The 26,710-nt window shown below is 38.6% G+C and overlaps 4 protein-coding genes and 1 pseudogene across 4 annotated transcripts in view; 2 read left to right on the forward strand and 3 right to left on the reverse strand.

The window, feature by feature from the left end:
• nompA (no mechanoreceptor potential A) overlaps positions 1-26,710 on the forward strand; it is a 76,528-nt gene that overhangs the window by 35,398 nt on the left and 14,420 nt on the right. The gene's annotated exons all lie outside the window — the stretch shown is intronic.
• LOC141435099 (negative elongation factor B-like) lies at positions 349-2,262 on the reverse strand. The gene has a single exon (XM_074097647.1). The coding sequence runs from the start codon at positions 2,156-2,158 to the stop codon at positions 392-394; it is 1,767 nt and encodes a 588-aa protein (XP_073953748.1). The 5' UTR covers positions 2,159-2,262; the 3' UTR covers positions 349-391.
• LOC141435100 (CWF19-like protein 1) lies at positions 2,557-13,715 on the forward strand. Its single transcript, XM_074097648.1, has 11 exons — positions 2,557-2,660; positions 2,744-2,904; positions 2,989-3,087; positions 3,503-3,726; positions 7,995-8,110; positions 8,767-8,986; positions 9,322-9,436; positions 10,081-10,232; positions 10,694-10,871; positions 11,294-11,453; positions 13,355-13,715. The coding sequence occupies exons 1-11, from the start codon at positions 2,641-2,643 to the stop codon at positions 13,512-13,514; spliced, it is 1,605 nt and encodes a 534-aa protein (XP_073953749.1). The 5' UTR covers positions 2,557-2,640; the 3' UTR covers positions 13,515-13,715.
• On the reverse strand, positions 4,780-6,688 carry LOC141434909 (uncharacterized; annotated as a pseudogene).
• LOC141434911 (uncharacterized) lies at positions 13,866-26,696 on the reverse strand. The gene is made up of 9 exons (XM_074097399.1): positions 26,691-26,696; positions 25,805-25,940; positions 25,051-25,206; positions 24,494-24,648; positions 24,139-24,211; positions 22,530-22,685; positions 20,056-20,221; positions 19,055-19,186; positions 13,866-15,440 (listed from the first exon to the last, which is right to left on the reverse strand). The coding sequence occupies exons 1-9, from the start codon at positions 26,694-26,696 to the stop codon at positions 15,362-15,364; spliced, it is 1,059 nt and encodes a 352-aa protein (XP_073953500.1). The 3' UTR covers positions 13,866-15,361.

The following is a 26,710-nucleotide window of genomic DNA, read 5'->3' on the forward strand; positions in this document are numbered from 1 at the left end:
CAATTTTGGATTGGATCAGTTTTGTTTGCAGCATGCGAATTATGTACATTAACTGTTTGCCGAGTAGATAAAAAAATGTAAAAACCAGTAGTCCTTAACTTATTACAAATTATGGCCCACTAATTAAACGCGAACACTCAAATAATGATTCGCGTCGCCGCGTCCGCTCGCACTCCCGCCCATGCGATTGGCAAGAACCGAGCGTTTAGTGCCACGAAACTCGTGATAAACGACGTCCGCAATACAGTTTCAAATAATTTAGCAGCAGTTGGTATTCCAAGGTTTTGTCAAATACTTATCAACTCTCTGGGATTAGATTTTATCCAAAGAAGAAAAACAGCATTCTGAACAGTCTTAAAGTATATGATTTATTTAAATATAGTAAAAAACACTACATGTGATAAGGTGCTGGAGTGGGTACACTCATGAGTGGCGAGTCTAGGTACTCCATCTCTGTAGCGGCTGGCCCAACAGGCTCGGCTACTACAGTCATTTTTTGTTGTAAAATTTCATACAGCTTGTGTACAGATTCATTGTGCTGTGTGCCAGGCTGTAAAGCCTTCATAAGGGTCTGAATCCTGGTCTCAGGAAGCTTAGGATGTATGTACCAAAGCAGCTTCAATAGATGTCTGGTAACATTATCTTTGGATAAACCAGCAAAAAAGAACTCATCAAACAATACTGTGCTGAAGTCTTCTCCTTGGAATTCATCAGGCAATTGGATCAGTAATGCTACAAGAGCATGTAGAAATGGGTCCTCATATGCTCTGCCGTCTTTACAACTACCCAAGATGCTAAGTATTCTAAGTAAGGCTCCGCGGTCACGTAACTTGGCAGCATGCAGTGTGTAATACATTGCAAGGACTCCACAAACTGAGCTTTCACGCATGTAAGCCTCGCATGCATCAGGGGGTGGGCCTGAGTGTTCAATAGTTGTAATAGCAGACTCTCGCTCATCTGGAGGAAGTTTATTGTGAGTTGCTCGGACTTGGTCATCTACCATTAATGACATCAAAGCTGGTAAGTATTTAGTCACCACCTGGCTATCCAATTTAGGTTCTTTGAACTCTTGGGAATCAATCATTACCCAGGCACTGAGACCTAGTGCCAACATCCTCAATAGAAGAATCAGAATTGTGTTATCCCTAGGGAGGCCCTCAGTGTTTATCAGATGCTGGAGGATTTTTATTCCTGATGTAGCCAAGAAGTTAATAGCATAGGGGTCACATAATGTCATGGATAGATCACCAAGCACTTGTTCTTGCCCTCGTTTTATGCTGTCCAAGAATCCTTGCAGCTCTCTAGATCTCTTTATATCAACATTTCTTTCTCTAATGCATGCATCTAAACACCAAGTGAACTTATGGCATGGATCCACAGAAATAATATCTTGAATTTCCAAATCATGCAGTGCCATTAAAAGTTCTGCTCTCAAAGTACAATAATGTACATTCCTTGTCCTGAGAAATAGCGTTCTGAGAAACTGCAAAACCATGTCATACAATTTGACACTATTTCCAATCATGTGTGCGAGTTTTTGCACAACTGCCCCCTGCCGTCTCACTTTTGGTGATGGTGAAAAGAACAAGTTATTGAGGTTTTCATGATCAAATAAAACATTTTCCTTTTCTCTTATGTATTGGCTTAGCAATGGAGATACTTCATCACCAAATAGAGACTGATTGTCTTGCCATATTTGCCGCTTCACTTCTGTATCTGTGTCATTATACAGTTCTCTGTCCCTGACAAGAACTCGCAGGAATTTGTCATCAATATGAGGAGTATTTTTAAGAATACTCATTATAACAGGTCTTAGGGCCTTCACTCTAACGACGGAAAAACTTTTATTGAGCAGTTCTTTAAGTTTCTTGTCATGCTCCTTATTTTCCTTGGAACCTAGTTCATTGATGTGAGATATAAGCTTGTCCCTTAGCTCTTCTAGCACTGATGTGTGAAAGTCTAGTCTGCGAACTCCATGAAGATCGAGCAACGGCAGCATAGGTCTTAATGAAGGTAACAGGATACCATTTTCGAGTTGAAATTCTTCAATAGCTTTCAGAGGATCAGTGCAACTCGTGAGTGCATCTCGTAAGTATGCTTGACCGGGAACCCCTACGTCTTCTAGGCCTGTGCCAGGCAATTTGCTAGATGATGCCATATTTGTTGGATTTTAAGTTGATTAACACCTAATATTAATTATATTAACTACAAATAAACTAAACAAACAAAAAATACCACAAGCAAGAAGCGTCTTCAAGTAAAGTGACACTTGTGTCACAGTTGGTTGGTTGTGGTGTCGTCACAGATAGAAAAAATCAAGCTAGCCAACAAAACAAAAAATAAAACTTATTTAAGCTAAAGGCAAAAACGTTAACAAAGTGTATAAACAGTGTCCATGTCAATCAAATCGGGATTATTTTATACATTCGTTTCGTTTGTATTGTTGGTTTAGACTTTGTTAAGTTAGGTTGAGCTTAGGAACTATTTCATTGTGTAAATTGTATTCCACCATATTATAAAATTATAAATTCAGCTTGGTGAATAGTGAGACATTCGCAACAACAGCAAAGACGTGATCCTTGTGAGGTTCAAGCACAGACTACTAAGAGATACTAACGTGGTTCAAGCACTGTTTATAGGATGACTGACAAACAAAAAACGTAATTTCAATGTCTTTTTACCCCTGATGCAAAACCATTCTACCAGACTTATTTGGATTATATACTACCTGTAAAATTTACAGATTACTTTGCGGAGATGTCAATGGGAATTTTTTAACCCTGTTTTCCCGCGTTGAATCAATTGTGAAGAAATCTGGTCCGTTTGATGTGTTATTGTGCGTCGGTAACTTCTTTGGCGATGATAATTCACAACTGGATGCATACAAAATGGGTTACAGGAAAGGTAAGTAAAACTTGTTTTCTGGCAAAGTTGTCCCATTGGACAGAAGCCATTTATTAAAAAAAATACTTGTATTCATATTTTCAGTTCCTGTAACTACCTATGTGTTTGGACCTAGCAAAAGCGAACACTGTCAATACTATTGTGAAGAAGGAGCTGAGATTGTTCCAAATGTTGTGTATATGGGTAAAGTATTAACTTGTCTCAATTTTTTATGAATGGATGTGGTACTTTATGATCTAAAAGAAAGTCATCAGCTTTGTAATTTGGATATCAGTCAGCATACTTCATATAACCTAGTACATTGTACAGACTTGTTCTTTATAAAGTAAAAATAAAGACATTAATATTTGCACACAAATTTTTCTGCCAAAATTTAATTTATCATTAATCCATGGGAACAACACCATTTTCCGGGATAAAATTATCCTATGTCTTTCCCAGCATTGGTGTGCCACCGCATGCCCCACCTTCCTAGGGTCCCAAACTGTTTCCATACCAAACTTTATCAGTTCAGCGGTTTAGGCATAAACAGGTAACAGACAGGCAGACATGAAAGATACTTTCGCATTTATAATATTATTAAGTATGTTTTTTCAAGGTAAAAGGGGCATTTTCACAACTAGTGCTGATGTTAAAATTGCTTACTTAAGTGGCATGTCCCGTCGAGAACTTGGCAAAGACTTACCCATGTGCACCTTTGAGCCAAGTGACTGCAGTTCAATCAGAGACTCGTGCTTCAGATCCCAGAGCGAGTACCGAGGGGTGGATCTACTGATTACTACCTTATGGCCCTCCGGTATACAAGAAGATGAAAATCAAAAGGTAATTGGTATTGATCACTTTTTTGTACTACTCTTTTTTATCTTATTTTCTTAAAATATAGATAACTAGCTTATGCCTGCGACTACGTCTGCGCGGATCTAGGTTATCGCGCGGTGGCGCCCTCTACCGGAACAAAAGGTATCCTATGTTGGTCCTGGGGTTCAAACTACCTATATACCAATTTCATCAAAATCGGTTCAGTGGTTCGACGTGAAAGGGTAACAGACAGACAGACAGACAGACAGAGTTACTTTCGCATTTATAATATTAGTAGGGATTTCAAGATACTCATTTGAATATCTTGGCATAAAATGGCATAGTTAAATTTAAATAATTTTTTGAAAATATCAGATATGACATCTCGTAAATTACACATGGCAGCTGAAACCAAATGAAAAGTCAAGTAAAATAATATAAAAAAAAAGAGCTAGTTGTCAATGTCAATAGATGCTAACTGTCCGTGTCACATTCAGATTGGATATTGTTTTGAGAAAGAGCAGAGATAAATAGATAGGTTAGTCTGAAAAGAATCATTATGCCTATTGAATAATTACCTCTCTGCAAATTGTATACAAACTATGATAAAATTTTATTTTAACTCATGTATATTTGGAACAGTTAAGCTACGGCGTCTTTCTTTAAACATCCATTTCAACGAACTGAACGATCTTTCTACGTCGGTAGTAGTAATAGGCGCGAGAAGGGACTTAACCTCTTTCATTTATATAATATTATGTTTTAATGTTTTTTTTTTCAATTAATTACTCATTAGGCAGAAAACTGCTACAGTACATTCTGTTTTTTATGTCAATACCTACTCTTTGGCTAATGTGACAACTGACTGACATCAATGTCTGCCTGTGACCTGCGGGGGTACTACGAAATTCGAAAATCGAAGTTCGTGTTGTTCCATCCCTCTCACTCTCGTATTAAATAATATAAGCGTCAGCGGAACGGTAAAATTTTGCACTTTGTAATACGGGCCCTGCGTGACAGATACCATAGATAAACCTAGATAACGTAGTGGCACCAATGATCGACACTTTTAGGAGATAGTGGGCTTCTTTATAAAATTAAAGGTCATTTAGTCATCTTTAAACCAAAAGTAATGATTGAGTATTGTAAGGTATATTCTTGAGATAAGAATAGGATGTATTATTTTTATTAACTATACACGGACTAGAAAAAAATCCCAAAAAAGGAAAAAGTGTATAAATCTCCAATCGTCGACACCGAATCTCCAGTAATCAACACCCAGTCATCGACAGTTACCAGTAACCGACACCCAGTTATCGACTATTACCTATAATGTGTCTCTGCCAAATCACCACCCCCTTATTGGGTCATTAAAATAAAATTAACTGTTTAATAAGTATTCATTTATTGTCCACAGTACAATGTCTATATTTTTCGGTTCATCGGTTACAACAACATCGTTCGTTTGAGCAGTGGTTACATCGCCTGTTCCAATGTGTCTGACGTTGTAGGAGCATCCGCCGAACTTGAATGAGACAACGCGTCTTAGGATTTGTTTTTGGCCGAAATCAAATATAAAGCCTCGTCTTCATCAGGGATTTCTCTTTCCAGTCTGTTTCTATTTTCAAAGTATAATTTATTGAATTGATGTAACTTTTGAGCTGAGAACACGTTTACGATTTCACGTTCTAAATACTTCATAAATTATTTCTGATTGGATTGGTTTTAGTTGTGGTTTCTATTTCGGTTCTAGATATTTTAGACATATAGATGTAATCAGGATCAAATGGAAAAAGGCCCCTCGCTCGGAATCCGTTCTGGACACAATCTTTTGTTACATTTGTGAGAGCTTTTTGCAACACTGGGGCAAATTTCTCTTTTCGAAGAATTTTGCCAAGGTTCTCCATTTTCCATTGCTTCACGGCTTTTTTCCAATGAGCTTTGAGTGGTCTGAATACTGCCAAGTCCATTGGTTGTAGAATATGCGTAGAATTTGGGTACAAAGCAACGACTACAATACCATTTTCGGAGCAAAAATTTGATAAATGAAGCGTCAGGTGTAATTTGTGGCCATCCACAAAGAACAAGACCGGTTTTTCAATATTATTTTGTTCTAACCAAGGATTGAAGACATAAGTCATATATTCATAGAACGTGCTGCTACACATCCACCCACTTTCCGATTTACCTATTGCCCATTCATCGGGAACACAGCGATAGTTGAAGGAATTCGTTCATAACTAAATATGATCATTGGAGGGGCTAAGTCTCCAGCTGCATTTCCAGTTATTAGGACAGTAAGATTGTCCTTTTCATCACCGCAGCTGTTATATGGGTGTTTATCGCCTTTTTTGGCGAGTACACGACCAGGTTTTGGTGACACGAAGAACGCGGTCTCGTCTGCGTTGAATATTCTGTGTGGGTCATTTAAAATAGTTTAAGTTTTTTTCATCCAAATAACTTTCGATTTCAGTAAACAAGTCCTGATGTTATTTTCAGACACATTATCTCGAGCTCTTGACAAGTTGTCTGGCACTCTATGTGTCAAGTTTGGATGTCTATTCATGAACGACTGAAACCACTTCTTGCTGGGCCTATTGTTTGTATAACCTAACCAACAAAAAGTTTGAAAACCCCTGACATTGTTACTTCAAAGTTAATATCTAACGATTTTGATAAAAGATTTCTAAGAACCAACGCTAGAAAAGCTGCTTTAAAATAAAAAAACCGCGTTCAAATCGTTCCACCCATTTAAGAGTTACGGTGCCACAGACAGACAGACGCACGTAGCGGTCAAACTTTTAATACCCTCTTTATGCGTCGGGGGTTAAAAAGGATTTGGTCTGTTTTGATCATTTATTATTTTTTGCACACTGTCTAGTACCTACGAATCTTTTGTCAGTGGAATATGTCTTTCAGATAACGCTAATATCCACTTTTCCAAAATGTCTTCTTCCCCTTTAGTTAAAACTGTGCTCGGCCCCATAGCGCAATCCATTGTTGTTTTTACCGAAATTTTATCATGGAGCGTAATCCTATATAGCCTAGGTACTCCGAAACGTTTCGCAGCAACTGCAATCTTTTCGCCATTTTTTACAGCTGATACGGCTTTTACTAACTGGTCGGAGGTATAATTTTTTCTCGGAGCCATCTGTAAGAACCAATCATCGACACACATTATTCCCCAATAATCGTCACTTGTCGATTACTGGTAGCTCGACTTTGATTAGTTTACTTCAAATATCTACCAAATATGCAGAGCAAGAAGAACTATATTCGCTTGTCAAATGAAAAATGTTTCAGAAAATTATTATCGACACGTGTCGATTATTGGAAAAGTTAGTTTGTGAAAACCAGTGATCGACACCAACATTTTACTAATATCAAAATAACATTAAACTTTCGTTATAACAAAAATCGATCCTATAGTTCTTATAAAATCCCGTGAAAAACATAAAATTCAAATAAGTTACAATACATTAGTATAATGAACAAAAAAATGTACTCGCTTCCTTAAGGATTTCACTAAGAAATGTTGTTATTTTCACCGGTACTCCAGCCGCAATCAGTTGTCACACCGCCATTTTCAAAACAAACGGCGGATTTCGCTCAAATGTCAATGGGAGTCAGTCATAAGTGTGCTATCTATGGTACAGTGTTGCCATATTAAGAAATCGGTTTCCAACTCTTATTTTATTGAATCAAAAAATAAAGTGTCGGTTATTGGTTCTTGTCGGTCATTGGTGCCACTACGTTACTTATGGATTTACTTTTCAGGTAAAGGGATTCATCCCATAATTAAAATATGAAGGCCAATCTAAGGTCAAACATATTTTTGCCTATATATTCATAACCCTTAAGCATTTTTAGATCAGAATAGGACAAAATTGTCCAAGAACCCTATCCCTCGAAATGGTTTTCGAATCAGCTTGCAGCATTTTGTTAATGACATGAAATATTTTAATGATTGTTTGAGCTGAACAAATGTTATAAAAAAAAAACTTATCTGTAGCATCTTTAGTGTAACAATAGCTTAATCCTGCTGCTTTACTCCCATGAAATAATAAAACTTAGCTGGTTAGCTGCCTATCCTGTCGGAATTTTGTAAATCTCTTCTTACAGCACCTATTTGATTCTCAAAGAATAAAGAATATAATAAGAAATATTAAGACTTCAGCTCCAGTGGTTTTGGTCTACTTTAGACTATGCATTGCCTGTCAGTTATATAATTCTTTTACAACTAGGTAGATATGAAGAATCCCATTTCTACAACTAAATATTTTTTTTTTCAGATAGATGTAGAGCAAGACATATTGTCAGATTTGGTAGCTTGGCTGGCCATGCACATAAAACCAAGATATCATGTGGTACCATCCCCAAATAAATTTTATGAGAGGCAACCTTACAGGTAACTATTGTGTGACAGTAAAAATATTTTTGCCATGTATCTTTCTTTGCACATGCATGCTTCATCTATGTATATCCATAATAAAGGTATATTACTACTATGGGTAAGTATTCAATGCTTCTTTTATTTAACTATTACTTAATATTATTATATTGGGTAATATATTATTACTGCTAATAATCTCTATCTCTCACGTAAAATATTCGATCTGGCAGTTGAATTGGGATTCTGCAATTTGACTTCATCCCCAAAAATTACATTATGATCTTCATAATGTTAGACTTAACAATTAACATTTTGAGATTTCATATGCTGCGCAAATCCCAATTACACAGGAATATCAAGATATAAAGTAGCCTAACAATGTCTTAGGGGCTGTTTTACCATCCATTGATTAGTGTTAACTGATGGTTAAATGTGATGCCATCTCTATTTGTTTTGTTCGAATAGACAGAGATGGCATCACATTTAACTGTCAGTTAACACTAATCATTGGATGGTGAAATAGTCCCTTAGTCTAGATATCCATCTGCTATCAAACTTCCAAATTGTCAAAGAGTAGAATACCTGTGCATTTATAACATTAGTAAGAGTGTTCAGCACTGATGTCAGTGGTGTTCAGACACAGATTCGTTAAAGAATTTTGATCTCCTCAGAAATCTGAGTATTCATCAAGACTACAGAGAGGGCCCGACAAGGTTCCTAGGACTAGCTCCTGTAGGCAATAAGAATAAGGAAAAGTGGATATATGCCTGCTCACTGCAACCTGTCAGTAAAATGCGCATGACAGATATACTGCAAGCCACCACAGATGAGACTACCTGTCCGTTTGATCCTGAGTTATTGAAGCAGCATCAGCCTGGAAAAGTTGTGAAGGTAATGAAAAAAGTAGCTGGACTGATGCATAAAATATGTTTTCTATATCTATATCATCATTGATTGTAAAGACCATAGCCCTAAAGTATTTCATATTAATTTTAACTTCATATTTTCATGCATTTCTGAAAAAACAGACAGACAGAAAATTATATTTTTTGATGGATATATTTTTCTTTATGAAGTAGAAATCCTAAAAATTACCTCCATTTTTTATCAACTTACTCTGCTAAATACTTAAATTGTGCTGATATGCTGGCAACTTATCTACACATTTGACATTTTATCTATGTTAAGTGCAGTTTTGTTATTTAAATACATGTTTGTCATTTTAGTTTTCTGGCAACGGTCAGTACTTTTACAACATGGACGCACAGGATGACGACCATGGCAAACGGAAAAGGAAAGGTGGTGATAATCCGGAGAAGAAACGGAGAGAGTTTGATCCAGGTTTGTTGGATTTTGCTATTTTGTATGTCTGTCAAATATTTAGCAAATTATTACAAAACAAAAAAATCATACCTAAAAATTTTCAGAATTTTATTTAAATTTAAAAATTACAGCATTACAGTAAAATCAATATTGATGTGTTGTAAAATTCAAATTAAGTATACAAAAAATAAGTAATGGTAATGGTAATGGTATTTTATACTTGGACCTGTATTGTTCTGGAAATAAAATATTTCATGGTAATAATGTTATTTATCTAACAAACTAGGATAAATCATTTATCCTTAGCCTTTAATTATTAAACCTCCCGAGACCCCATGACAAATTTTTAACATAAGGATTTAAACTTAATGACAATCAAGAAAAGTTGACATTTGGCCAGACATTATGTTCAAAATTTTATATGCTATTTATCTATTCATGTAAATTGTAATAGAAAAATATAAATACTTACATATGATTTGTAGAGCTGTTTCCATATTTGCAAAAGTGGTAAGTCTTACTGATTAACTTAAACTAAATCTCTCTCTTATTCTGCGATTTCATTTCCATGACAAGTTAATTGGTTTTAGTTAGCATGGACCTCAGCAAAACAATGCCTGTTCAATACATAATTCATATTTCTCTCATCTATTTTTTCCCAGATTCTTGTTGGTTCTGCCTCTCATCTCCCACAGTGGAGAAGCATCTAGTGATATGCGTGGGGACCCACTGCTACCTCGCGCTGCCAAAGGGGCCGTTGACCCCAGACCATGTGCTGATACTGCCCATTACACATCATCAGTCACTAACAAGAGTAATTATTTATTTTGATCATTAACAAATTATGAAGAAGAAGGCTTACCAAAAACTTCAAAGGGGAAATATACCGCATCGTAAACCTAATTCATTCTTCTATGAAGTTGCAAATAGGATTACAACAGTATTTTTTTAATTTCAATTTCGACTGTAGATCTTTTGTTGACTGTAATCGCATTGCAATCCAAATTACACACGGTATACAAGAAAGATGTCTTCAAATTATTGAAAATTTCAAGCCAATCTGGATCACTATTTGAAAACAACCCATAGTACCTACACACATACGAACATTGCAAGTTAAATAAAACTTGTACTGTAATATAGTAAAAGGATCCCAAGCAATGATAGCAAAAATACCTTTTTGATTTAGAATCTCTTAATTGCTTTACTCGAAAGGTAAATTAAAATATTTTTTTGGGATACACTTTACGTTACTAACCTTAACTACCGTTGCAGGCACCCGACGATGTAGCAGCCGAGATAAAGAAGTTCAAAGATGCACTACGTAAGCTGTACACGTCTTTGGGCAAACTCGTGGTATTCTTTGAGCGGAACTACAAAACGTCGCACATGCAAATACAGTGCGTGCCGGTCCCTAAGGGTTGCGATGCTCAGATACTAGAAGTTTTCCAGGGTAAGACGTCAAAATCTGGATATTGCATTGCTACAAAATTACAATCCAAATTAATTTTCCGACTGTTTGACAAGATGAATTATGTAGATCCTACTACTTTCCTCGGATTTTACGGTCAGCACATTTTTCCACCACTTTCTGAAGATGGAAATTAATTATTCACTCCCTTCCTCCTGTAGTACTTAAAAATGCAAACTAATAATAAAACTTAAATACATATTAAACATCCAAGACTCGAGGACAAACATTCGTATTATTCATAGTTCATACAAATATTATCTGCCCCGACCGGGGATGAACCCGGGACCTCAAGTTTCATAGTCAGGTTCTCTAATCACTTTCCTTTTCCTTTCTGTCTTGTCGTCCTTTACTAACGCATCGTGAAAGATAGTGCTACTAATAACGTCATCATCCCTCCACAGACGAGGCCGGTATCCACAGCGTGCAAATAGAAGTGCTACCTCCGTACTCTGACATCAAGCAGGTGACGCTGCCCGGCGCGCCGTATTTCCACGCGGAGCTGCCGTCCGGGGAACAGATATTCGCCAAGACGAAGCAGCATTTCCCTCTGCAGTTTGGAAGGTAGGTTATACATGATAAATAAATAAACGCCGATTTGGGTTTCTGGGACAGGCTAGTTGGCGCTAATATCGTGAGCTCCGTTTGACGACTTTGACATTTGCATCACGATTGTAATTGGTTAAACAACTGGAGGCCTACCACGCTCTCTTAATACGATTCAGTTTAGGCTCTAAACTGAACTGCATCGCTATTTCCTACCACGACGTTACTTTTGCGATTCAGTTCAAGCACGGTTCAGCGACAGCGATACAGACATTTTCATTCACTCACTTCAAGCGGTTTACGTACCATGACGCTTAACTTGAGTGGGAATTGAATCGCTTCAGTGTCAAATTTAGCGATTCAGTATAAGTTACTCATTCTGTCAATTCTTTTGGAATTTTAAGTGTTTTACTTGGAATATTTTTAAATTTCAAGAACTTTTAAACTTTTATTCGAGTTTACTAACTTTTCATAGGTACTCACGACATTGTGCTTCTTAACTCCTCATTGATAAAATTAATTTTTCAGTGAGATAAGAGTTTCTATATAGGTACTCATACTCTTTGGAAAAGAGACTCGTGGATTAGTGACAGCGTAAACATTTTATTTGTAATCAACACAACGGTTGCTAAGAACACGAAATGACATAGAGTTATGGTTTTCCAAAATAAAGAGGTTTTATTATACAATATTTGGTTTGCATATAACGGCATCCCTTTCGCGACTTAGCGTTTCAGTTTCGGACCAGAGACAATATCGGTCTTTCATTCACTTGTAAACCGTTGAGACTCAGCTCTGAGAAATAAACGTCGTGGTACCAATTTTGACGATTCAGTTTAGGTGCCTAAATTGAACTGCTCTGCGTTTGGATCGTTTATGAAAAGATCATGGTAGGCCCCCTGAATGAGCCCATCGCAAGCAAGACTGTAGCGTCAAACAGACCTCTGGATACTAACGACATCTAGTGGTTTCGCCTGTCATGGAACCCTAAAGCGCTCAGTTGTTTTATGCGATAAATGCTGCGTGCTGCGTTTGACGCACATAATTTTTTTATCAGATAATGCATGCGATTGCCGCTGCGCTCACTGCGTAAGACAATGTTGTGTAATAAGATTCATCATCATCATCATCAGCCGGAAGACGTCCACTGCTGGACAAACCGCGATGAAGACAATGGGTAATAAGATTATTTGATGTAAATTGATGTGCGTCAAGCGCATTGCGTTTAACACAGCGTTTATACTTATCACATAAAACAACCTAGCTCTTAATTGTATAGATAGGAATTAAACTTGAATACCGGTCTTTACAACACAATAAGAGTTATTTCTTTGTTCAAATGCATTTGAATTTTTTAGTAGACTCAAGCCGCGAACAGACGGATGGACAAATGGAAATGGCCAAATTATAAAGCAGGGATTCCCAAACTATTTTAGGCAAGAGACTCCTTTTCCAGAATGAACTGAAAGAGTCCTAGCCAAATTATTTAAAAAATCTCTAGTATTTTTCTTATTGAAACAAAATACAATACCAATTTAGGTTTAGCTTGGTTAAGTTTAATTCGAACCCTGGGAAACCGATATCAACTATTTTGGGAATCCCTGCTATAAAGGATCCATTTTCGCCATTTTCTGTCGGATCCCAAAAAGCGAGCTAAATAATAATAAAAGGCTAAGGGGCTGTTTCACTATCCATTGATTAGTGTTAACTGGCGGTTAGGTGTGATGCCGTCTCTATTTGTTTTGTTCGAATAGACGGAGACGGCATCACATTTAACCGTCGGTTAACGCTAATCAATGGATGGTGAAACAGCCCCTAATAATGAGTGTTGCAAACTCGTTATCATTTTTTGTACTCGTATTCTTATCTCACCTCACTGACTGTAATTAATTAATTAATTTTAATAATTAATTTTCCAGAGATGTGCTGTCCACCCCGGATATTCTGAACTGCGAGGACAAAGCCGACTGGCGACAGTGCCTCCTCAGCCGCGACCAGGAAGACCAGTATGTGGCGGACTTTAGGCAGAAATTTAGACCGTTCGACTTCACGGCAGAGGACGGAAGTGATAGCGATTGATTGGATTCAAGTGTGGTATATTATATCATAGTAAAGAGATGTATAATATGTAATTTAAATGGCGAGAACCTTATATTAGCTGATTCTGTCAAGTTTATCTCGATATTTGCTCCTCGAACGTCGAAGAGTTAGAGCTAAGCTTGAGCTAAGTTAATATAATTGAATACAGTGTCCAAACTATTAGTGCCGATGAATACGATGAATGCATTACGATATGGCCAAATTGTAACTAGTTCAGGTGTAAATAATAGACATGTTTTTCAAGTAAATTAATTTTTATTTTCGTTCACATCATACTGTCCTAATAACTCATTTGTTTGCTTTATAAAAACATATCCAGTAACAACATGATTAACTAACCCTTATATGTACGTGTATCAAACAAACGCAGGTAACATAACTTCCAAAAATGATATGGTTCATTGACTAGAGTTCAGATGACTTTTTCGAGGTCTAATATTAAAATTATTCAAAAATCTTAAGAAATTAAATGAATTAGGTTCTTACAAAGATCTAGTTCGTTTACTATCCGATGTCATGATCGAATCAGTCCAACTGACACCGTCTATAAATATTCATTCGTTCAACAGTCGCTTTTGGTGAATGAAGTAAATACAGATAGATTTTTATAACTCGCATATTATTATTTGTATATGCCGTAACAATCGGAACTACAGTTTAAAGTCGTTAAACCTCATGATGACTCTTATATTCTAGATTATCCCGACTGACTAGCATTAGGTTTTGTGATTAGTATATATATAAAATAGATCTCAATTAAATATAGGGCAGTCTTCGTTGGAATTACGAAAGAGTCAACGCAAACGATTGTAAAACAGTAAAAATTCACACAATCCACTTAAAAATATATCGAATACAAAACGTGTTAAGTGTCCAACACTCGCAAACTAACGCTACTGATACAGTTCGAATGTACATTTAAAGTTAACTTCCTGCCATATTCACCAAAAAACTATAGGTAAGTGTATTGTCTTGTGTTACCGTTTACTGAGGATTGTTTATACTAACGTTTTACTAAGTTTAAGGTAGGTATCGGTACAATGAGCTTTACATAGTTTTATTCACTTTAAAAGACACTAAGTGGGTATTGGGTCGCAAAATGTGTTATGATCAGCAAGTTTACAAAATGGATTTGGTTTGTGCGGGGGGCTGCTTGTATTTGAATTAGTTATTTAGTTTACATTTGTAAATTCTTTGTGCAAAATAGCCACCGCGGAACACCGAGGCTGGTCGATAATTAATTACTTCCATACGCTATGACATAGAGTTGAGTAACATTTTAAATATGTGAGACATCTTACGATATAGACGATGATAAGACTTGCCAATGGAAACAAACTTTTCATAAACTTTACAACAATAAACAATTATAATGAAAATACCTATGGGATATAATTTCACAGTTACATCCATAACTAGTTTTAAGACTTTGGTCAATAAGGCATTAAGTTTAAATATATATATATTTATTTTAATTATTGTTCTTCTTAAGTTTACATTCGATAAAAAGTACACAGTAATTACAATAATATTTACAGAGCGACCGAGCCAAGATCGGAAGGCGATCGGTTTGCTCGAGTACAAACCGATCGTCAGTGGCACTAGGAGTCATTTACTATACCTACCTATCTATCTACAATCGTATATACACCACTAGATGTAGGTACGGAAGTATTGGAATTTGGCAACTGTTCAGCAAATTGTTTCGTTAACAACATTCTTTTTATTATCCCTAATATTCAACAACAACACTATTAGGCATAGTTTTAGTCCCGTAAGAGTGGGAATGCTTGGAGTAAGCATTTCAACGGGAGACGCGAGGCTACTCATTGGTAGGGCGTCGAGCGGCGTGGCGTGTGACTGTAGCGCGCGAACGATTGGTCAGAATACCTCTCCTGCATTCCACTGAAATGATAAAGTTAAATCCTCAAATGCTACATCGAAATGAGAGTTATAATATACTAGCTTTTGCCCGCGACTTCGTCCGCGTGGAATAGTAATTTTGGGAAGTATTTAATTTATATAGGATTCCTGTTCTGCCAATAATAGTACATAGAAACTTCTATGGTTTATCAAAAATAACCTATTTTAATACAAATACAAACTATTTTTTTTTGTTGTTCCATACATCCATCCGTCCGATGTTCTTTGGTAAAACATAAATATTTTGCGGGTAGTCACATTTTAGCAATACGACGTGTATTCAACCCTTCCAACACAAAAGGACTAATTCTTCATAGTGCATTTTTACTAAGCATAGCTACACATATTTCCGATAAATACGTAGTAACTGGTTTGGAATTCCTTAAGAACTTTCATCCCCATATTTTCAAGTAAATAGGTCGAAATTTGATGAGCGCCAGAGCAAATGTTTTTAAGGGTTCCATACCTAAAAAGAAAAAAATGGAACCCTTGTAGGATTACTTTGCTGTCCGTCCGTCCGTCCGTCTGTCTGTCAAGACCCTTTATCTCGTAAACGCGCGGAGTTAGGTATCGAGTTGAAATTAAAACCCTAAACTCAGGTCAATAGTCCCGAAAGCTGTGAAAAAATCAAACTTCTAAGTCAAGGCAATCAAAAGCTACAGTCGTTAAAAAGGTGTTTCCATACAAATTGCCTCAACAGAAAAAGTTATAGGGTACTTCCGGCTGTCCTAGAAACTTGGAATTTTGCATAAAGGTAGCTCTTATAGCACAATAAATAAGAAAAATCTGAAAATCATATTTTTTCATGTCTGACTGTCTATGTGAATAAGCCATCTAAAATGACCCCACATTGCGTACATTTTGCTTATGAGCTTAGAAGGCTCTGCTAACACTGCACCATCCCCTCTGCTAACATCCCCTCGCAGGTAACATTTTCAAAAACGCTTAAACAAATATCTATTTATTTCTTATACCTAAGTAGCCCAATGCCAAGTTTCATAAAGAACCATCGATTTATCTTCGACAATGAAGATCTTCCATATAAAGTTTCATCTCCTATTTCACCCCTCACAGGAAGAATTTTTAAAAACGCGCGAACAAATATGTATTTATCTCTTATCACGTGCCCAAATGCCAAGTTTCATAAAGAGCCATCGATTTATTTTTGACAATGACGATCTTCCATATAAACTTTCATCCCCTATTTCACCCTCTCACAGAAAGAATTTAAAAAAACGTGCGAACAGATATCTATTTATATTCGATAATGACGACCTTGCGTCCTTTCATCCCTTATTTCATCCCCTCACCGGTCGAATTTTCAAAAAACCTTAAACAAATATAGAATTATTTCTTATCAAGTGCCTAAATGCCAAGTTTCATGGTTTTATCTTCGACAGCAACGAACTTCCACCATATAAACTTTCATCCCCTATTTCAACCCCTTAAAGCCTCTTTTTCGCGATAAAAGATAGCCTATGTTCTTTCCCAAGGTCTATTCTATGTCTGTACCAAATTTCATCAAAATCGGCTCAGCGGTTTAGGCGTGAAAGCGTAACAGACAGACAGACAGACAGACAGACAGACAGAGTTACTTTCGCATTTATAATATTAGTATGGATAAGCTTGATCTATTTTAATTTTCCAACTTCAGAACGTATTTTTCTTGATAACACTTCACTAGGTACATATAACTTAACCAACTTAGATTTTTTTTAAATCTATATAATTTCAAAGTTCTAAAAAACAGCTGAACCGATTTTAATGAACTTAAAATACTTGCTTTCACGTAAAAGATAAGCGCATCGAAATCTGTCTATCCCTTTGATAGGTACGATGCCACAGCCAGACATTGGCATCAAACTTATAACACCCCTCTTTTTGCGTCGGGGGTTAATAAAATAACATTTTGATAGTAATCGAAACCCCCCCCCCCCTCCCATCAAACACTGATATGGTGATGATTGTTTAAAACAAACATTAAGCATGCTAAATAGGTATTAGAGTGCACACGTTGAAGCTAAGTGCAAATAAATCAAGCTAGTGCTGTGCATCTGTGCCCGACTTAGGTACGTAAATGTTAGTCAAATAACTGCCTTCCATAACTTCGCTACCGATTCGTTTTTTATTTACGAAAAATGTTAGTGTAACGCTCAGAGGGCCAGTCGTGGGTTGCGAACTTAACTGCTGGCATTAATTTGACTAATATGAGTTAAGAAATTGGGACGGCTTGCAGATCAGAAGCCGTATTGCCTAACGTTCTCTCGCGATCGCCATCAAATGACAGATTTCGCATAGGTATAAAAACTGTGTTAGGCAGTACGGCCTCTGGCTTAAAAACTGTGATTGACTTTGCAATGTAACTGCGCCATAGTAGTAGGTATCTATCTACTTATTCAAATTTGAGTACGGCTAAGCACACAAAGCGCCGCCTATCCATCTACCTGGAAAACCTCTCATTTTAAAACAAGTCTTCTTAATTTCAAGTTAAGGCGCAGTATGTTCGAACAAAGATTCAAAAAACTATGTTAGATGCATTTAAAGAGGTGCGGAGATGGAGAGGTGCGTTAGCGCACACATTGTCACACACCTAATAGAGTAGTTTGAATCCTTGTTTTCTTGCAACGCCGACCTTAGGGTAGAGCCAGAGGAGCAGTCGTTCTAGACGTCAGATAGTAAGGGGCGCCATTTTTCACTATTCAGTGAAAATAAAATTTAGATGGCAACTTTTGAGAGGCTCGGAAGCAGTGTAGACAATCTCGCTCCATCTTGATCAAGGGCTAGAGCTTCTTGGTTTGATGGTAGATGTACAATGCAAAGAAAGCTGCTTCAAATTTCCTGACTGAACAAACAAAAAGGGATGCCATATTCGATTGATATCGGTACGGTACGTGGGAAAAATGCTCCATATTTTTGCATGTTTCTTTGCATTGTGAGTTTAGGCAGCATTCACACCAAACGTAGGTAGGTACCTATACTGTTAGAAGCTGACTGCGAGCTGAGGACTTTATCGTCTTACGCACTTGGAATCACAATAATTTTCACCACTTCCTTCTGTCACACGGCATTAGACGGTGGTAGAAAGAAATGGTGAATGCTATCGCGACCGTCAGCGTGTTAGACAATACGGCCACAGTTTTGCCGCTTGCCGGGTCGTGTTCACACTAAGCTGCCGGTCCGACATGAATGGCGCTAACAAAGCTAGGTATGCCGATATTATATCGGACCTGACCGAAAATGTATCGTCGCCGATATTGGGTCGCCCTAACGTAAACATACGACAATACGGCCTCAGAAGCCCTACTCTGAAATTCGAAGTACCTACGTATAGTACCGTTCCTCTCACTCTCGTATTAAAAAGTATATGTGTCAGAGGGGCGGAACGACACTAACTTCGCCCGATTATTGAATTTCGGAGTAGCCCCGCAGCTCTCAATGTGACAGAACGAATATGCTCAACGTATATATAGGTATTCTCAGATAATCGATAAACTACGGAAAGCGCGCAGTCAGCTGTTAACATTGCGTTTGGTGTGAGTGAAATTATGATTATGGAGCGAACAGCCGTACGCGCACAACATCGCTTACGTTATTACACGTTAATCTGAAAGGCCTCCCGCGGCACTTTCTCGTGCCGCTTGCGCCGGTGGTGTCCCTCGCACTCGGTGTCGTCTGAGAAACGCGACGGCGGGTGAATGTGGTCGTTGAACGACGGGTAGTTGGATATGCTGGAATGTTTCACGATTTAGTTCTATGGCGGGCGGCTTGCAATGTAATAGGTACGATCGAAGCCAACGAGCTGCCATTTTGTATCCACTAAACCTAACGTCCGGCCATGACTATACCCGATTACCCGACCGTCACATCAAGTGTGTTGCCAATTCAGTCACCATGTACGTTTGGCTCCACCGTAAAATGAGCTAACCGGCAGTTGCGCATAGTTAGATAGTCGTGGCAAAACCGTAGATGGGCGTTTTAAAAAAGTTTTGGAAAAATATGGCTTTTCCTAAGAATCAAGAGCACAATCGATTCCGATAGTTTAAAAAAATGTTCCCAAAAAAATAACAGTTTTGCGAGGTTTTTTACTTAGTATGGGCGTGATAAGACTCGTATAATTTTGTATGAAACAATGGGGTAATTTTTTTTAAAACGATCGGAATCGATTGTGCTTTTGATTCTGAGTAGGAAAAACCATATTTTTTCCAAAATTTCCAAAAAAAAGACTTTTGAAAACGCCCAAGATCTAATAGAACGCTGATTCATTATCTACTAATCTGTTGTTATATAGGCTCCAAATTCCATAGCCACCTTTATAATATTTTGTTGCTTTACGGCCACAAGTATGTCTCATCATACTGGTTTACTACTTTGTCGACAAAATAATGTTTTAGTTAGTACAGTAAACTTACTGTTGTGGCTGAAATACTTGGCGATTGGAGTTGTTTATGATGTCCTGCCCCGATACTAATTCGATATGCATCGTCAAAATTATCGGAATAGACAAAGTGCGTAAACCAATATGGTGACGATCGTACGTCTGATATTGTCCGCTCCGATATGTCTGACAATGACTTCCTGCGACAATGTCGGTGGTCACCTGAAGGTTGTTTCATCGTTGTGGCTGGAGTATCCGCTGGAGCTGCGAACGTGTCGCTTCCCCAGCGCGCCCGCCTTGCCTTTTCGCGAGGGGAACGCTTTTCGCACGACGCCTCCCACGCTGTTCTCCGACGATGACGAGGACTCTTCGCGCTCTACGCTTGGATCTGAATGATGGAAGAGGATATAATTTTAAACGAAAGGGATAGTACAGGTAGATTGGTACCAGATATACACGTAAGTTTAGTGGTAAGTGATGATTTTTAGATGGGTGTCATAGTGTTATTAACCCGCCAGGGGGCGCTACAGTATTTTTTTCAACTTATCTCTAGAAAGCTTTGTTTAGTATGTTATATCGGCACGGAAGCCCTACAAGATAAAATACTTTAATAAGATTAAAAAGAAGTAAACAAAAGAAGCCGAAATTACATTTGAAATTTAGGTACCTGCCACGAGCTTTACGATGAAGGGAAACACCTCGAGGAAACTTATATTACGCCGGCGAAGAAATGGAATGGTACCTATGTCTGAAGTTCCCAATCCTCACTGAGCCCGCATGGGAACTACAACCCAAACCCAAGCGGATTCTGAGAGGAGACCTACGTCCTGCAGTAGGACGTAGATAGGTAATATAGGCCGAGATGAAACAGAAGCATGGACATGGATGGACCTTTGGCCCTTTAGGCGATTCGATCCCAACTACATGTGGCGGGACGCGCAAGCCTCAACCGGGCGGGCTCGCTGTCGGAGTATTTGAGCCCAGATGATAGTAAAGCAAAAGCATGGACGTAGTTTTTCAATTTAGGTTTTACGGGATGACCGTAAAAGTAAAAATTTGGAATTCAAATAAAAAATACAAAAAGATTCCAAAAAACCAATCTTAATTTGATTGCTTGTCCGGGTGAGCGGTTAGTTCAAATGGAATGCCGAAAGTTTCTCGATGAGGGCTACGGTATAGATGTCGCTAGCGTCACTGCTTAAGTGGCTAAATAAGAAACAAACAAGCTGAGATATGTGGTGCATAGGGGAAATTCGTGTCTGTACCGTTGACCAGCAGTGGTGTAGCGGTATAGCACGCGGTACGGAACACCGAGGACCTGGGTTCGATTCCCAGTGCTGGTCTTATTTTTCTGTTTTTTCTGTGCATCTATATTTCAGTTTGTATTTTCAATTTAGGTTTTACGGGATGACCGTAAAAGTAAAAATTTGGAGTTGAAATAAAAAATACAAAAAGATTCCAAAAAACCAATCTTAATGGACGTAGTAACCATCTTTGGCCCTTAAGGCGACTCAAACCCAATAAAAGCCCTACATCTGGCGCGATGCGCAGGCCTCAACCGGGCGGGCTCGCTGTCGGAGTATTTGGGCCGAGATGATGGTGAAACGAAAGCATGGACGTAGTATCTTTAGCCCTTTAGGTGACTCGATCCCAAAAAAAGCCCTACATGTGGCGGGATGCGCAGGCTTCAACCGGGCGGGCTCGCTGTCGGAGTATATTGGCCTAGATGATGGTGAAAGCAAGGACGTAGTATCTTTGGCCCTTTAGGTGACTCGATCCCAAAAAAAAGTCCTACATGTGGCGGGATGCGCAGGCCTCAACCGGGCGGGCTCGCTGGCGAAGTATATTGGCCTAAATGATAGTAAAGGCATGGACGTAGTATCTTTGGCCCTTTAGGCGACTCAATCCCAAAAAAAACCCTACATGTGGCGGGATTCGCAGGCCTCAACCGGGCGGGCTCGCTGTCGGAGTATTTTGGCCTAGATGATGGTGAAAGCATGGACGTAGTATCTTTGGCCCTTTAGGCGACTCGATCCCAAAAAAGAACCCTACATGCGGCAGGATGCGCAGGCCTCAACCGGGCGGGCTCGCTGTCGGAGTATTTTGGCCTAGATGATGGTGAAAGCATGGACGTAGTATCTTTGGCCCTTTAGGCGACTCGATCCCAAAAAAAAACCCCTACATGTCGCGGGATGCGCAGGCCTCAACCGGGCGGGCTCGCTGTCGGAGTATTTTGGCCTAGATGATGGTGAAAGCATGGACGTAGTATCTTTGGCCCTTTAGGCGACTCGATCCCAAAAAAAAACCCTACATGCGGCGGGATGCGCAGGCCTCAACCGGGCGGGCTCGCTGTCGGAGTATTTGGCCTAGATGATGGTGAAAGCATGGACGTAGTATCTTTGGCCCTTTAGGCGACTCGATCCCAAAAAAAAACCCTACATGCGGCGGGATGCGCAGGCCTCAACCGGGCGGGCTCGCTGTCGGAGTATTTTGGCCTAGATGATGGTGAAAGCATGGACGTAGTATCTTTGGCCCTTTAGGCGACTCGATCCCAAAAAAAAACCCTACATGCGGCGGGATGCGCAGGCCTCAACCGGGCGGGCTCGCTGTCGGAGTATTTTGGCCTAGATGATGGTGAAAGCATGGACGTAGTATCTTTGGCCCTTTAGGCGACTCGATCCCAAAAAAAACCCTACATGCGGCGGGATGCGCAGGCCTCAACCGGGCGGGCTCGCTGTCGGAGTGCGGAGCGCTAGCGTCGTCGCTGGCGTCGTCCTCGTACTCTGTAATGGGCAGGTGCAGCGTTAGTATCTTCTTCACCTCCGAGTCCGTTGACCCCAGGTTGTCCGACTCTGCAATGTGAGAAAGGTGTTGGTTGCGGCGGCGTGAGACGGCGGAAGACCGGGGAAGATATGACGGATTGAGAGGTTGAATTATCCAAATCCGTCATGTAGCTTTAACACGATTAAAATATCCCGGAAATAAAGCATATTGAGATATTCATCGATGTTCTCTAATTTAGAAAAAAAAAACGCATTAAATTTATAGCCTATATTTAAAGAAGTTTGAAAACAATTGATTGCTCCAATACAGTTGACATTGCGAACTTATGAGTATAAATTTGTTTTCGATTTGAAATAATTGGTAAAGAAAACTAATTTAAATGACAGGTAGTGTCTCTATTTTTGTAGCAGTTTTTGAGGTTTTTTTTAGTACCATCATGTCATATCTTTCCCGGTGATGTGTGAACACAACAGTTTATAAAATGATGAGCAACATAATAAAGAGAAACGCTCATGATTTGCCACCAAAGATTAAAAGTTCATACCGAACGAACAAAGTAGGTATCACGTGACCAAAGTGGGGCAAATTTAAAACTGGTAAGTACGTGATATTATGAAAATGATTAAGTGTGATGATTATGAGAGAAAAAAACCACACACGCATTTTACTGACAGAAAATAAAAACAGTCATGCAATCAGTCTCAGAATTGTAAATAATTGCAACCAGTAAGGCCATTAACAAAACTGTACCTACCTAAGCAAGTTTTTAAATAAATTGTAGGCTTGTATAATCCTCTATATTTAAAAATGCTAAAAGTAATCGTGTCTGTTTGTCTGTCGGTCTGTTTGTTTGTTACCGTCTCGCGCTTAAGCTGCTGAACCGATTTAGATGATATTAGGTATGCAGATAGTTAAAGACCCCGAAAACGACACAGGACAGTTTTTATTCAAAAAAAAATTATAGTTCCCGCGGGATAGCACTAGATGAAGTCTTCGCTGAAGGAGTCGTGGGCAACGGCAAGTTTTCTATATTTTTAATGTCGGTATCGGACAGGCTCTTGATGCAAAATATTTCATTGTTTGTTAAATGAAAATTATACGGAAAATATCGTATCAATTTTGTAAATGAATGAATTAAAAACGAAGAACTTTAAACAGCGCAACAAATAATAAAGCATTTCAACCAACCATACAACTACAGACATTCGGATACTACAACATACAATAATCAATCAAGATCTACGTTAATGTATGTAAGAAAAATAAGTCCAATAGGTATGTTACGATACATACTTTGTGCATGCTTACCTTTATAATTACAATACCAGTTACGCTCCCATCAGGTTGCATAAAAGGCGATCATTTTGTCAAATTCAAATCTCAATACTTAAATTAAAACGGGTTCAAATTAATGCCAATAGAAGGTGCGGTCTACGTAAAACAAAATTAATAATCGTCTAACTACTTATAGATAAGCTTTGTTTAAGATTGTTAGCGGTTGTTGTATTAGAGAGGCCGTACCTTGACTTTCGGAGTGCGGGTCGCGGAGGCGGTTCCCTTTTCTTCTTACTTTCGTGTACTCTGGCTCTTTGCCCTGAGAAAAAAATGTTTATAAAACTATAATGAAAGTTCTGGAACACTTCTAAAGCTAGTTATACATTTTTGAACATGAAACTACCGTGAGACTCACTCATATTAAATGATATTGTAACGTGATTGTAACGGATAACTCACGTCTTAAACCGAGTTTAGCTCGACATACGACATAGCCCGAAACATGTCGAGCTAAACTCGGTTTAAGACGTGAGTTATCCGTTACAATATCATTTAATACTAGTTATACATGTTTAAAGAGTTTATGTCTTTTTTAACTGACCTTATACTTGTCGGTCTGCTTAAGGTCGTGATACACAAACGAGCCGCGCACCGAGTGATAAGGGCCGCTGTACACGTTCCCGCTATAACTGCTCTCGCTGTACGTCGGCTTAGTCAGTTGGAACGTCGCGTATGGACAGATGTCTTCGATGTATTCTGAAAGGTTTAAAGGTTTGTTTAAAATTGACTGCTTTAGGTAATAAATAACGTGGTCGAGTAAATAAAAAAAAATGAGGATAACACAGCCTAAATAGTAAAAATTGGATTTTATAAAATTCTCATTGAAATTTTGAGAAATTTCATGGTAGTCTTCATTTATGTTGCGATTAAAGTTTTGTAATTTAAAGATGCACACCTGCGAGGTAGCAATGTGAGGAAAATGCACGACCATTCATAGCTCGCATCCATACATACCTAGCACGCATCCATATGCTATCTGGTCTGGACCAATAAATATGATTGGTGGATATCAAACGCATCCATAGGCAACGTAGCATTAACACATCTCTAGTATGAAGGGCATTCTAAAAGGACGGCGATGAAAGCTTGCTTTGTTACCGTTGGAGGCGTGTTTGTAGTGGTGCGGCGGCGCGGGGTGCTGCGCGCGCGACGCCAGGTACTGCTGGTCGCGGTTCACTTTGTTTTGGAGCTGCGCGACCGACGGCGACTCCCCTGCAGCGCTCTCCGTCGCTGCTGTCTCCGTACCACCGGCTTCTACAAACACATAAAATCTAAATCTACGTTCTAAATGTAAATTGCTTGACTTCGTGTTAAATAAATTTTTGTTTAAATTACATCTTTCATACAAGCTTATTTGCTGACTGTACTTTTTGTTGACTATCTTCATCATCATCATCATCATCATGTCATCTAAGTTACATTTCCGTACCAAATTTCAAGTCGACGGCATTAACCGTTGAGGAGCTCCGTTCTGCGGAGACGATGCTAGCCGGTCTACCAGGATTTCACTACCAGATTATTATATTGTCACCAGATTTACATAAATATGCCAAATTTCAATTCAATCGAACTGGAAGTGGGTCAAATTTGGCTTCCAAGATTTGACCCAAATATATAAATAAACAGGGCAAGTTAAGCAAAAGCTTGTAAAATGCCGAAATCGCTATAGGATTTGAATATAAAAAAATGAGAGTTGCCCTCGATTTTCCTAGGATTCCATGGTCAGACTTGATGACAATAGGATCACTTCTGAAGTATGCTTTTTAGAACAAAGCGGAGTTATAATTTTTTGAAGTCTTATCATCATCCCCTATATAGAAGGACATAATTTTGGGCGTCCCGATATACTCACTGTTCCGCCTCACTAGTAGAACGATGGCGACTAACGCGCCAAGAACTAGTAACGACAGCGCTGCGGGTAGAATGACGCGCGCGCCGCCAAGCGACCGCGCGCCCGCCGCCGGCACCGGCGGAGACAGCTCCCCCGTCTAACACTGGCAACGATATATCAGTGAGTTTTTTTTTGTTGATTAGGTACAGCCAACGTCATAAATAAGTGATCATTTCTGTACCTTGTCGCTTTCAGTCGTTACACAATTTCGTATATTGGCTTTTCAAACATCACGTTAAAGTGACAAGGTACAAAAGTGATCACTTATTTATGACGTTGACTGTACTAGTACATGATTATTTCAACATTATTGATCATATTACAGGCCTCACCCGGTATAACCTAACCAACAAAAAAAATGAAAAACCCCCGACTTTGTCACTTAAAAATTCAATATCTAAAAAGAAACTACCTTGAAAGAATTCCTTCATGGCTATGAGGAGCTTTAAATATTTTTTCTTCTACATTTTTAAATAGTACCAAACAGAGGATATACTTCCAAGCAAACTATAGCAACCAAAAAATATTTTTCCAATAAGTTACGTATATTAAGGATTTAGTTCTGAGGTAAAATAAAACCGATACAGAACCTTCTCCTTTTGCAAGTTTGTTAACAATAAGCTCGTGGTTAACTTTAACTCCAAACACAATAGTAGTAATTCTATGAACAATGGCGCCCAATATGGGACTCAATTATTTCGTGGTAAGGTAGGGAAGGGCTAATGCAACTGTGGGGCAATTCAAACTATCCTAAACAACATTTAAATTACTAAGATTTTTTAGAATTGCCCCACACTTGCAGTAGCATCTCCCTGGCTTATTTGTAAAGGATGTAGCATTTACCTACTTCCATTAAGCGAATGTGTG

Source organism: Choristoneura fumiferana, chromosome 14 (genome assembly GCF_025370935.1).
Source record: "Choristoneura fumiferana chromosome 14, NRCan_CFum_1, whole genome shotgun sequence".
NCBI classification, from domain to species: domain Eukaryota; kingdom Metazoa; phylum Arthropoda; class Insecta; order Lepidoptera; family Tortricidae; genus Choristoneura; species Choristoneura fumiferana.

Coding starts and splice junctions, on each gene's coding strand:
- LOC141435099 (XM_074097647.1), bottom strand. CDS start 2,158: ATGGCATCATCTAGCAAATTGCCTGGCACAGGCCTAGAAGACGTAGGG.
- LOC141435100 (XM_074097648.1), top strand. CDS start 2,641: ATGACTGACAAACAAAAAAC. Junction 2,661..2,743: donor ATGACTGACAAACAAAAAAC/GTAATTTCAATG, acceptor TAAAATTTACAG/ATTACTTTGCGGAGATGTCA. Junction 3,727..7,994: donor AAGAAGATGAAAATCAAAAG/GTAATTGGTATT, acceptor TTTTTTTTTCAG/ATAGATGTAGAGCAAGACAT.
- LOC141434911 (XM_074097399.1), bottom strand. Junction 24,649..25,050: donor CTACAAACACGCCTCCAACG/GTAACAAAGCAA, acceptor TAAACCTTTCAG/AATACATCGAAGACATCTGT. Junction 20,222..22,529: donor GCCTGCGCATCCCGCCGCAT/GTAGGGTTTTTT, acceptor TCCATCATTCAG/ATCCAAGCGTAGAGCGCGAA.